The 13,331-nt window shown below is 37.4% G+C and overlaps 1 protein-coding gene and 1 long non-coding RNA gene across 3 annotated transcripts in view; one reads left to right on the forward strand and one right to left on the reverse strand.

Moving 5' to 3' along the window:
- The window catches only part of BBOX1 (gamma-butyrobetaine hydroxylase 1), a 60,552-nt gene extending 52,637 nt beyond the window's left edge, over window positions 1-7,915 (forward strand). For both annotated transcript variants that reach the window (XM_032356992.1, XM_032356991.1), the window contains exons 7-8: window positions 5,511-5,677; window positions 7,392-7,915. In XM_032356992.1, coding sequence (XP_032212883.1) covers window positions 5,511-5,677; window positions 7,392-7,552 — 328 coding nt within the window. In that variant the 3' untranslated portion in view covers window positions 7,553-7,915. The remainder of the gene's footprint in view (window positions 1-5,510; window positions 5,678-7,391) is intronic.
- LOC116598331 overlaps window positions 1-13,331 on the reverse strand; it is a 217,074-nt gene that overhangs the window by 51,621 nt on the left and 152,122 nt on the right. The gene's annotated exons all lie outside the window — the stretch shown is intronic.

Genomic DNA, 13,331 nt, shown 5'->3' on the forward strand with positions numbered 1-13,331 from the left:
CAAATGATATGAAAATTAACTCATTTAATAAATTATGATATCTCCAATATGCAAATTCATCTTTCTTTATATCATATGGCTTTCATTTATTCATTCAACAAGTTTTTATTGAAAGCAGCCACTTGTCTTGGTGGTTGGGATACATCCATGGACAAAACAAGGATTCCTGCCCTCATGAACCTTAAAGTTTAGTGAGGGAGGAATAAATCAGAGATTTTAAAACAAATGAGTAGATTACACTGACTGTTAATTTTGTTTAAGTATTTAAGTATTTTAAGTATTTAAAATACTTAAAATTAAGTATTTAAGAAAAAAATAAAATAAATATTATATATAATAAAACATAATAAAAATTTTAAAAAGAAAAAATACTTCAAATTAAGTATTTAAGAAAAAAGGAGAAGTAGGGCAGAATAAGGGGAATCTGTAGAACCACAGACTTACGGGAGATGGAACTTGCACTATTCATTTAAGAGAGGAGGTCAGATGGGAGTAGGATCATGCGACCCTCCTTATGCATTGTTTAAAAACTTACATTGCCTTTTACTCTTAGGGAAATGGGGAGGTGCTGTGAGATTTTGAGCAGAAGAGAAACATTTGTATTTACATAAATTTATTTACATGTCAAGTGGGCCACCCTGGCTGTTGTGCTGAATATAGTGAAGAAGGGCAAGGGCAGGAACAGGAAGACCAGCCCGGAAGCCACCGCAGGATGACGGGCTGGAGGTGAGGGTAACCAGAACGTGAGTAGTTCACGTGGTGACAGGGGCAGTGTGGAGAAGTGTTTGAGGATGTGTTTTGCAGGTTGAGACAGCATATTTTCCTGACAGATGGGATGAAGGGTATGAGAGAAAGACAGCCATCAGAAATAAATTCTAGTTCAGAATAATGTTCTCTTGAGAGGTCAGTCACCAAGGTGGAGAAGAAAAGAAATAACTCTTGGATTCCTAGTTTTAACTGTTCAAAAATTACTTAAAAATTCACAACAGTTTGCATAATTTTGTTGTGGCAGAATATAATTGCAGATTCTGCAAGGCTAGCAAATGGAGGCAAAGCAAATAAACCCTGAGTTACTGAGTGAGATTAATTGAATGCTCTTCATCTGAATCATAATATGTGTTTGTTATTTTTTGTAGTAGAATTCCAGAATTTGACCATTGTCAAGTGTTCAGGTCTTGGGGATATCCCCAGAGATTATCAAGGGGTTGTTAATCCACTCAAGGGTATATCAAGGGTATGTTAATCCACTCAAAAATGTATTTTTAACAACAGGGGTGAAATGAATAGGGTTTTCAATTAATTGAGAGATTTGGGTCGCCTGTGTGTTTAGGTTAATTTAATATTCCTCATGGTTAAATTTTTAACTCCTTTGAGATGTTTATGTTCTATCTAGCACAAAAAGATCTGCTGGCAGAGTTAGGGTACAATGAAGTAAAATGAAAAACAAACAGATAAAGAAACTAGGAAAAAACTAATAATGGTGAGATTAAGCTACAGCAGGTCATCCTCATGGTTACAAGTTCAATCCTATGAATACCATTCCTACACCTTGCCTCATTAGCAGTGCAGTCATGGTCTAATAACTCAGGCTTGCTAAGCTACTGTCTCTTTGCCAGTACAAATGGAGTAATATTATTGCCTACCACATACAACCAAAGTGGGAGTTATAGAGACAATAGATAGTCTCCCCTACCACAGTGTCTGGTTTTGAAAGAGCAGAATAAATTGCTAATTCTATAAACTCCAACACAACTACTAGTGATAGACTTCAGTTTCAGTTCTGAGCTTCGACAGACCAAAGCAAGGACATAATCAATTTGCAAACACTTCTAAAGTGTGACATAAATTTCTCCTGCAGATCCCAGTAAAATGTGATGTGGTAGGCAATGCCACAGTGATACATATATCTCCACAACAAATTCAAGTGGTCCCATCAAATATCACATCTCTCAATGAGACAGACTAGTGTAACTAACAAGGAGTATTCATGGCACCAACTCTGATTTCAGGAAAGGATACTACAGTCCTTTTACTGGACTTTTGTTGGCATCACTGATAACATTTTGCTTTTGCTGATTTGCAGTCATTAGGATGCTCGTTTAGGTTTAAACATTTGCCCTTTATGCATTGCTATAATGTAACCAGTTACTCCTTGTCTTCGGAGGCATTTTACCCTTCCTTAGCATGTAACTCTGCATTGGGACCTCCCTTTCATTCTTTGGCTGCACACAGAATGCTTACAGAGACTCAATTTTGCATTTTAGGTTGATCTTTGAGATGTCAACCAATCTTCTCCTCTAACACTGTTCAATCCTTAGAATGTCTTCCCTAGACCTCAAAACTAAATTTTTCTATTTCCCCGATATCATTTCTGAAAAATGCCAAATTATGAATTTTTATCTTTTTTTTTCTCAAATAGAAAGTAAACACCAGGAAAAGGAGACAGAGAATGTCTCTCTCTGATATCTCTCTCTCTCTCTCTCTTTCACTGTGAGAAAAAGAAAGAGAAAATATTGATTATTATTATCTATATATCTGAACTCTTTAGAAATGAAAGTGTAATACAATGGTCCATGGGACACAGTTCTGATTTTCCTTAAACAGATGAGTCCCAAAATTCCTTTCACCATATTCCTTTCATATGTGAGGATATACACATGGACTCTAAAAGAAAGAGCTCATTACTAGCATAACCATTTCCATCAAGGAATTAGAGTGTTAATGAAAAAAGAAACAGATCGCCAGCGTGGCTTGTGTAGATCTCCAAGAAGTTTCAAAGTCATGACAACCTTGTCAGTGACACAGAGGATGGCACAAAGGGTGTGATCATTAGATGTATAGAAAATAGCATAGGAAGAGAGAAGGGAAAGTGAACCAAGAGCAGTAAGGCTAGAATCTTAAGATTAGAAGACAAAATCGCCTCAAACTGAAAGGGTCTCAAACCCGCAGTGTAAATGCTAACAGAGCAAATGAAATGTCAGACACTGGCCCTTGTGCCACTCAAATCAGAGGCCCACAATCTCTTCTGCTGACTGACCTTTTCCTTGACTCTTTGTTCATCAAGCCACAACCTACAGGTCACAGAGCATTCTTTATCTATGTGGAGGGGAAGGAGGGAGAGCACTCCTTGCCTACTCAGACATATTTGCTTTTTAATCAATATATATATAAATTCTGATTTTAAGAATCCAAAAACCCTATTCAAAACCTGTTCGTTTCTTTCACTTTCTTTCCCCAGTGTGGGTTCAATAGGTAGTTTTCCATCACTATCAAAAAGCAAAGAGTTTGGGGCGCCTGGGTGGCTCAGTGGGTTAAGCCGCTGCCTTTGGCTCAGGTCATGATCTCAGGATCCTGGGATCGAGTCCCACATCGGGCTCTCTGCTCGCCAGGGGGCCTGCTTCCTCCTCTCTCTCTCTCTCTCTGCCTGCCTCTCTGCCTACTTGTGATCTCTCTCTGTCAAATAAATAAATAAAATCTTTAAAAAAAAAAAAAAAAAGCAAAGAGTTAGAGCTAATGACCAGTTCTTAGAGTTCACCATTACAATTGCCTTAGGCTCTGAGGATTGAGTAATAATCTGAGTGACAAAGCACAGGAACCCAGAGAGCCACATTTTATATACCACAGGCAATCACATTTTCCTCCTATACCCTGACTTGTTGATAATGGTTTACTCTGTGTCTTTGGTCAGCTAAGTGTGATCCAGACCCAAAATCAGTGTCACCAAGCCCTTGGGTACATGTGACTGTCTCTTTGGTTTGACCCATCAGGTCTGGTCCCCTACAGCTGTAGGGTTATAGTACCACCTCCTGGGCTGGCCCAGGAACAACTCTAGACACTTTGCCACCATCTTCGCCCACTTTCAGTTTTTATCTATCCTTTCTTTTGGAGTTAGTAGATGTTTTAGGACTGGCACAAAGTTTACCTTCCCAATAAGCTTAAAAATATATCTTCCTTTTGCTTTGTGTGTAAAGAGTGCTCATGCTGTGCTAATGATAATAAGCATAGATTAAATTAAAACATAATGATGTGTTTTTACATCAAAAATAATATTACCTTACATTGTCATGATCATGATGCATATTCTAAGGAAGGATAGAGAGATCACAATATACTACCTCAAAAGTACTAGAAAGACCTTGGTATTCTCCCAAGGAACTAAAAAAAGTTTAGAGAGTCACATATGCAATGAATATTTACTGCTTATTATGTGCAGGCTCTATGTTAAGTGCTGAGAATACAACATTAAATGAGATAGAGTATTGGTCTTCTAAAAGCCTATATACTGAGATACAGAGTATAGATAGAGAGATATGAAGAACATATCTCAGGCTAGATTCTTCTTTTGTCCGTGTCTTGGTTTCCCTACCTGTAAACTAGGGATTGAATTAGAACAGTGAATTTCAAACTTTAGAAAATGGATTTTTCTTCCCAATCATGCTTCAAAAAAAATTATACTTAAAACCCTAATAAAGGGTTGACCCATGAACTTGTAACATTAAAAGTACTTCGATACATAAAAGCTACTATTTTAAAGAGTGAAGAATGAATTCATTTCCTGAAATACAAAAAAAAAAAGAATTAACTGGAATCTTTCAACAACGTATTTTTTAAATTAATTTGAATCACTCTAGCACTTATGTAGTAAGTCTTCAAAAATACCTTCTAAATGGATGGAAAACATGAAAAGATACTCAACATCCTTAATCATCAGGGAAATGCCACCACAATGAACTATCACGTGATTGAGCAACACCACAATTGAGCTATCACCACAGTGAGCAACACCACAATGAGCTGTCACCTCACATCTGTCAGAATGGCTAAAATTAAACACACAAGAAACAACAATTGTTGATGAGGATGTGGAGAAAAGGCATCTTTGTGCACTGCTGGTGAGAAAGCAAACTGGTACAGTCACTGTGGAAAACAGTACAGAGATTCCTCAAAAAGTTAAAAATAGAATTACTCCACAATGTAGAATTTAAGAATCAAGACAAAGAAAAAGAGAGAGAAAGAGAGACAAACAAAGAAACAAACTTTTAGCTACAGAGAACAAACTGATGGTTGCCAGAGGGGAAGGGGGTGGAGAAATTGGGGAAAGAGTAAAGGGGATTGAAAGCTCACTTTTCTTTTTTTTTTTTTATTTTAATTTTTTTTTATTTCTTCTCAGTGTACCAGAATTCATTGTTTATGCACTATACCCAGTAAAAGCACACTTTTCTTGATGAGCACTGGATGATGGATAGAATTGCTATATCCCTATATTATACACGTGAAGCTTAATATAACACTGTATGTTAACTATACTGAATTGGAAACCTTTTAAAAACTGCTAAATGAATAAAGAACAAATGAATATATCATCCCATAGATAGCCTTACTACCTTTTGTACATGTTTTTGGATTCTTTAATACTGTATTTCAGACACATCTTCCAAGACAAATTGACCCTCAGAAATGTAAATAAGTACCTTATGGCTTTTTAACTTTTTTTCTCTTTAAAAAAACAGATTAGATGATAAAGGCCAAGTGGTTCGCATCAACTTCAATAATGCAACCAGAGACACGGTATTTGATGCACCCGTCGAAAGAGTTCAGCCTTTCTATGCTGCTCTGAAGGAGTTTGTTGACCTCATGAACTGTAAAGAATCCAAGTTTACTTTCAAGATGAATCCAGGTCAGTGGAAACACATTTTCTTAAACAACTGGATGTTCTTCAAGTTTAACCGTGTAGAGCAAGATCTCGAGCAGTTTTTCTCAAATACGGCATGTGAAACACAGAATTTTGTGAGCAGCCCCCGCCCCTGCTCTGTTGCCTCTCCAGAATAAAAATATTCATTCTTAGCAAACTCCTAGGTAACCTTTAAGCACACCAAAATTCAATAACCTCCAACCTAAAGAAGAAATATGTGAAAGACAAGCTACAAACCAAATGAAATCTCATGTCTGAGGTCAAGGCTGATGACTTATACTTTCTGCCCTGATAACCAGACAATATGAACTGCAGATTCTACTTAATTCTTCTATCCCAGTAAACAAGTAAATTTATCCCCATGATTCTCACTCATGAAGTACATGGGTCATGTTTACTCATTTAGCTTATCTGATCTGGAAGAGACAGTACTACCTGAAATAAAGCAGTATTTGAAGTAGTCCAGCTACTTGAAATACAGGAACAGAAAGCATTGCATTTGTTCTAGACCATCTCTACTCAGTGAAGTGACTTCAAACTTGAGGCTTTCCCTATCTATAGTAAAAAGCAGAATTTCTCTCTATTACTGATGTGGCCAAGTGAAAGATATTCTTAACTTCTGATTATTTTTTGAATTGATCTTTGGCATGATAAAGTGATACTAGAAATCTTTATAAATCCACTGATATGCAGTCACCACAGGCTGACTTTAAGAGCAGTAACATTTAAAATTGAAATACCAGGAAAGAAAAATAACAAAAAATAGAAGTTGGAATCTAAACTTCACTATGTAATGGTAGTGTAGCTTCAGGTAAATCCCTCAGCTTCCTGGAGCCTCTCTTTTCTCACACGAAAAGATGAGCTAACACTCTTTTCAGGACTTTTACGAGGCTTAGAAATAATGTACACAAAATATTAGGAACATATAAGACAAACCAAGTCACTATCCTTATAATTATCTGAAGCTGCTTAATTGGAAATAAATATTTCTAAGTAAGAGCAAAATAATGACCAGGAAGAACAATTCAAAGTTTTACACAAAGATAATATTTTAAGTAGAAATTATAAAAATGTATACAGATGCCTATAGTTTAAAAGTCAAAAGGTCTAAAGCAGTTTGCGTCCAATGGTCTGATTTCTGTGAAAAAATAAATGTACAGTTTTCAGTCAGAGAAAGACAAATACCATATGATTTCACTCACCTGCGGAATTTAAGAAACAAAACAGATGAATATAGAGGGGAGAAAGAAAGGGGAGGAAGCAAACCATAAAACAGACTCTTAACTATAGAGAACAAACTGGGGGCTGATGGAAGGAGGTGGGTGGGTGTTGGGCTAAATGGGTGATGGTTATCAAGGGAGGACAATTGTTGTGGTGAGCCCTATGTAAGTGATGAATCACTAGATTCCACTCCTGCAACTAATATTACACTATATGTTAATGAACTAGAATTTAGATAAAAACTTGAAACAAACCAAAAAATGAGACAAAGAAACACAGCTTCTTTTTTCTTTTTTTTATATTTTTTTAAATTTTTTTGATAAACATATACTGTATTATTAGCCCGTGGAGTACAGGTCTGTGCACACTGTTGCTTGATGTGAACAAAGTAGCAATGCTATCTTACATTTTACATTCTCTAGCTTCATAAATAATTTAAACTCATGATTGTTCACGTTGAAAAAAATCTTTTGTCCAGGTGATGTGATTACTTTTGATAACTGGCGTTTACTTCATGGCCGACGTAGCTACGAAGCGGGAACTGAGATATCCCGCCATCTAGAAGGAGCTTACGCCGACTGGGATGTGGTCATGTCAAGGCTTCGTATCTTAAGGCAGAGTATCCAGAACAGAAACTGAATCTCCCGTCTATAATTTCAGTAAGATTCCAACTATAAGACATGACAAGGTTGTCTTCACAGACCATGATCCATGTCATTTCCATATTAATTTCTTTCACATTGAACATGTCACCTTTCTTGGACGGGTTTTCTTTTCTTTGTAATCATATATAATGCCAACTTTTTAGATGTTTTAGCAGTGTTCTTTCTATATACAAAGCATTTCTTCTGCTCTATTGTATGTAGGATCTAATTTCTTTTGCCTATATATGAGTCTCCAGAATGCCTACAAATAGTTGTATCAAATAAAACTTTTTCAAATAAACCCTTTTTTAAAAAAGATTTTGTTTCAAATAAAGCTTGTGTTTCAAATAAAACTTGTCTCACATAAAACATGTTTCTGCTCTGTTGTCTGTAGAGTCTCAGTTTTCATGACTGCATGTGACTGTCCTTGGCATGATTGGAAAAAGGCTTTGTATTTTCAAAGACCTGTTTTATTCACTTTTATTATAGATACTTATTATCCAAATTTTCAGAACTCAACAACATGTGATCTCAACATTTACTTTAACAGCTAAATTATGACACCAAACCCAAACATGTCAAATTAAGAAAAAAACCTAGTCTCCCTAAATTTCTCTTGCTTTAAGTAAACACTCTAAGGATTGCCAGAATAGCTTATACCTGTCTGTGAATCAGTTCTCATTCCTTGCCTTCAGCTAAAAACTAAAAACCTTTCCTTCAACTAAGAACACACAAGCAAGGTGCATGTAACCCTCCATACACAGACACAATAACTACTAACCTCGGGACAGCTTCACCTGCTGATCTTGCCTTACTCTATGGCCACTCCTTATCTCCAATGGTGGAACACAGATGTCACTGTCAGCCATGGAAGTCCTGCTCCTGTTGAGCCCACTCCCCTTGCTACCCCTGCTGGGAGCAAATTACCATTTGCTGAAATCCTGGTAATACATAGATTTTTAGTCAATACTTGTGGGGACCTAACAAGTCCTCTTATTTTTAAAGTGTTAATGACTATGACCACTGCAGAGCTCTACCTGTTGCCATAAGACCAACTGAAAAACTCTACTTCTGTTCATGTGTTACTTCTACTTCGCACCCCACTGGGTGTCCATGGCACTGGGAGGCTAGATCACAGGTGCTACGATCAGAGGTGCCAGCACACCCCTCTGATTCTCTAAACTCTGATATTGAGTCCACATCACCAGTTCAGACTCCACTTTCCCTGACAACACTGCCTTTTTCTGGGCCTTCATTGTCCTTTCCTATAATCTGGTCTTGATCAAGGTTATGGTAATATATCATGCATGATTAATGTCTTTGAAAGGAATGGGTTGGGTTCTCAATCCCATCTCCCATAAGGCACTCTTATGGAACAGGTGATTTCAATAGAGGCATGGCTTGATTCTAACAGGCAGCATCCAATACCTAAAAATAATTTTCCAGAGTGACCTAGCTCTATCCATTTACAGCATCTAAACCCTAGGCACTTGCCAGGCTAAAGTGACTTACTATAATTTCCTTCATTCAGCAGATATGTATCATATAGCTGGTATATGTCATGCACTCTGCTAGACTAAGGACATAGAAGGACTTGAGATGTGCCTGCTTATAGTCTGGTAGGGGAACAGATAAGGATATAGATGATGATCTGGTTCACAGGAGCACAACGAAGCCAGACTAGGAAGATTGATCAAAGCTTCAGTCTCAGTTGAATGGATGTCAGTCGTAGTTTTTCAGGCAAAGAAGGGAACGTGACTGTCCAAGTCGAAGGGCAGATGAGGCACAGAGAACTGAGAGTGCATGTGTTAAAGTGAAAAACCATGGAATAGCAGTGGTGTAAACTCTGGGACTGGATGCCTAGGTTCAAACTCTAATGATGACAGTTAACTGTGTGCTTGGACATATAATCATCTCCCCTGAGGCCTCAGTTTTTCTATCTATAAGTGAGACTAGTAACAGTTCTTATCTCATTAAATTTTTATAAGCATTAAATGAAAATTCATGTAAAGCAATGTTTTCCCAAACGTCTCAAATGATGAGTCAGATGTTGATGTGTGTGTGTGTGTGTGTGTGTGTGTGTGTGTTGTTTTTAAGTTTTTTAAGTTAAGTTTATGTGCATGCACACACATCTTTTTTTGGCTTTTTAAGTTTTTGTTTTAATTCCAGTTAACATACCATTAGTTTGTTCTCTATAATTAAGAGTCTGTTTCTTGATTTGTCTCTCTTTTTACCTTTCTCATTTGTTTTCTTAAATTCCACATATGAGTGTAATCATATGGTATTTGTCTTTCTCTGACTGACTTATTTCACTTAGCATTATATGCTCTAGCTCCTTCTATGTCATTGTAAATGGCCATATTTTACTTTTTATGGCTGAATAAAATTCCATACACACACACACACACACACACACATCACATCACATCTTCTTTGTATACTTGGACAGATTCCATATGTAAATGATGCTGCTATAAACAGAGGGGAGCATGTATCCCTTCAAATTAGTGTTTTTGTATTCTTTGGGTAAATACCCACTAGGATGATTGTTGGATCATACGTAATTCTATTTTCAACTTTTTAAGGAAACTCCATACTGTTTTTCACAGTGGCTGTACAACTTTATGTTCCCACCAATAGTGTATGAAAGCTCCTTTTTCTCCACATCCTTGTCAACACCTGTTATCTCTTGTGTTATTAATTTTAGCCATTCTGACAAGTGTGAAGAGATCTCTCATTGTAGTGTTGATTTGCATTTCCCTGATAATGAGTGATGTTGAGCATCTTTTCATGTGTCTGTTGGCCATCTGGATATCTTCTTTGAAAAAAACGTCTATTCATATATTCTGCACATCTTTTAATTGGATTATTTGGCTTTTGGGTGTTGAGTTTTAGAAGTTCTTCATAGGTTCTGGGAACTAGTTCTTTATCAGGTATGTCATTTGTAAATATCTTCTCCCATTCCATAGGCTGGCTTTTAGTTTTGTTGACTGTTTCCTTCTCTGTGTAGAAGGTTCTATTTTAATGAAATCCAAATCATTTATTTTTGCTTTTGTTTCTCTTGCCTCAGGAGATATATTTAGAAAGAAGTTGCTATGGCTGATGTCAAAAAAAAAATACTGCCTGTGTTCTCTTCTACGATTTTTATGATTCCAGGTCTTACATTTTGATCTTTAATCTATTATGAATTTATTTTTTTTAAGATTTTATTTATTTATTTGACAGAGAGAGATCACAAGTAGGCAGAGAGAGAGAGAGGAGGAAGCAGGCTCCCCGCTGAGCAGAGAGCCCGATGCGGGGCTCTCGATCCCAGGACCCTGAGATCATGACCTGAGCCGAAGGCAGCGGCGTAACCCACTGAGCCACCCAGGCGCCCCATATTATGAATTTATTTTTGTGTATGGTGTAAGAAAGTGGTCCAGTTTCGTTTTTTTTTTTTTTTCTGCATGTTGCTGACCAGTTTTCCCAACTCCATTTGTTGAAGAGACTTTTTCCCATTGCATATTCTTTCTTGCTTTGTCAAAGATTAATTGACCATATACTTGTAGGTTCTTATCTGGCCTTTCTATGCTTTTCCATTGATCTATGTGTCTATTTTTACACCAGTACCATACTGTTTTGATTACTACAGCTTTATAACATAACGTGAAGACTGGAACTGTGATGCCTCCAGTTTTGCTTTGCTTTTCAAGATTGCTTTGGCTCTTCAGGATCTTTTGTGATTCCATACAAATTTAAGAATTTGTTCTAGTTCTGTGAATGTGCATATTTTTAAGATTGTATTTATTTATTTATTTATTTGACAGAGAGAGAAATCACAAGTAGGCAGAGAAGCAAGCATGGGGTGGGGGGGGGGAAGCAGCCTCCATGCTGAGCAGAGAGCCCGATGCGGGGCTAAATCCCAGGACCCTGAGATCATGACCCAAGCTGAAGGCAGTGGCTTAACCCACTGAGCCACCCAGATGCCGAAATGTGCATGTTTTAATACAACTTCCTAGTCTCATTCCCTAAGAATTATAATTCAGTGGGTCTAGGATAAGGACCAGGAACTGTATTTTTATCAAAGATTTCAGGTAATATACCTCATCAGAAAAGTCTGAAAAATACTGATGTAAAAGCATTTAGTATCGTTTCTAGGTGAAAGTAAATACTCAACGGATGTTAACTATTATTAGTTATAATAACAGAGGTTGTAGAGGAAGAGGATAGATTAGGATAAAAGAGATATATGAAGATGGAGACAGAGATGGGGCCAAGTCATGAAATGTTGAAATGTGGGCACCTGGGTGGCTCAGTGGGTTAAAGCCTCTGCCTTCAGCTCAGGTCATGATCCCAGGGTCCTGGGATCAAGCCCCACATCGGGTTCTCTGCTCAGCGGTGAGCCTGCCTCCTCCTCTCTCTCTTGCCTTCCCTCTCTGCCTACTTGTGATCTCTGTCTGTCAAATAAATAAATAAATAAATAAATAAAATCTTAAAAAAAAAGAAAAGAAATGTTGAAATGTATGTTGCACTAAAGAGCTGATATTTTTATCTTGAAAGCAATGAGGAGCCATTTAAAAGTTTTTAAGCATTAAAGTGCCTTGACCAGATACCCATTATTTAAAGATGCATTTGGCTATGTTGTGGACAGAATTGTAAATGAGCAAGACTAGAGGCCATAAGTCCACTTGTGAGATTGAATCTACTTACTGCAAGAAGTTGGATGAGAAATTAGGAAGGATTGAATGAGAATGCTTGGATGATGGCAAAGGAGAGGAGAGATATTTAGAAGCCAAATCTAGAAGACCTATATAAAGAAGGAGGAAGATGTTTAAGATGTCTCCTGGGTTTCTACTTGGGAAAGATACATTAACAGTGATTCCAAGTACAAGGAGAGAAACCACAACAACAGAAACAAGCTTGTGGGCAAGAAAACAAATCCACTTTTGAACAGACTGAATTTGAATTGCCCCCGAGTTAGTCCACTTGGCAGCTGGATGTATAGGCACACACAGAGCTCAGGACAGACACGTGGAATGGAGTGCTCCATTTGGAAAGTATATAGATGGTGGATGAAATCATCACTTGTTTTCCTGGAGACATTTAGTGATTGTGACCAAGGTCACAAGCCTCATGGTAGGATGATAAGCTAATGATATTGGCCTAGTTTGTGGAATCAGTTACACTTTGAACATAAAGAATCTGCAGTGGCTTATATTCAAACTCAGCTAGACCTCTTACATATTGTATTTTGTTGTTAGAAGACAGCATTCCAAGCCAGCACCCCATGGCCTGGCTGTTTCCTTCTCTGTCGGGAATTATTTCTGCCCTGGAAAGGAGGGATAGAAAGATTGGATGCAGTTTCAACAATTTCTAAAGTGTTATATAGGACATGACATATTATGGGCTACGGCAGCTGGTGTCGACTAAAGATGATTGGGTTTCCTGGATATAATGGTCTAAAGATTTGACTTTCCCCCAAACTCATAATAGATCTGAGGTAACTTGGAATGGAATTTACCCATATTTGGCAGCATGGATTCTTACTGTCTGTTCCATTGCTCTGATTTGACTTGGAGAATATTAGCTGGTTGGCTGGTGATTCGGAATAACTCCACAGGTCACGAGAATGACATGTCACAGAGTATCTTCACTGGTCTCTATTTCTCCCTCTAGCCAACCACTAAAAGGTGAGTAAGTGAATACTGGTACAGGGAATTTATACAAAAAAAGGAATTCCATGGAGAAACTAAGTGTCACTGAGCGTAATTTCACTGTTCAGGAATTTAAACTGG

Source organism: Mustela erminea, chromosome 9, assembly GCF_009829155.1.
Source record: "Mustela erminea isolate mMusErm1 chromosome 9, mMusErm1.Pri, whole genome shotgun sequence".
NCBI classification, from domain to species: Eukaryota; Metazoa; Chordata; class Mammalia; order Carnivora; family Mustelidae; genus Mustela; species Mustela erminea.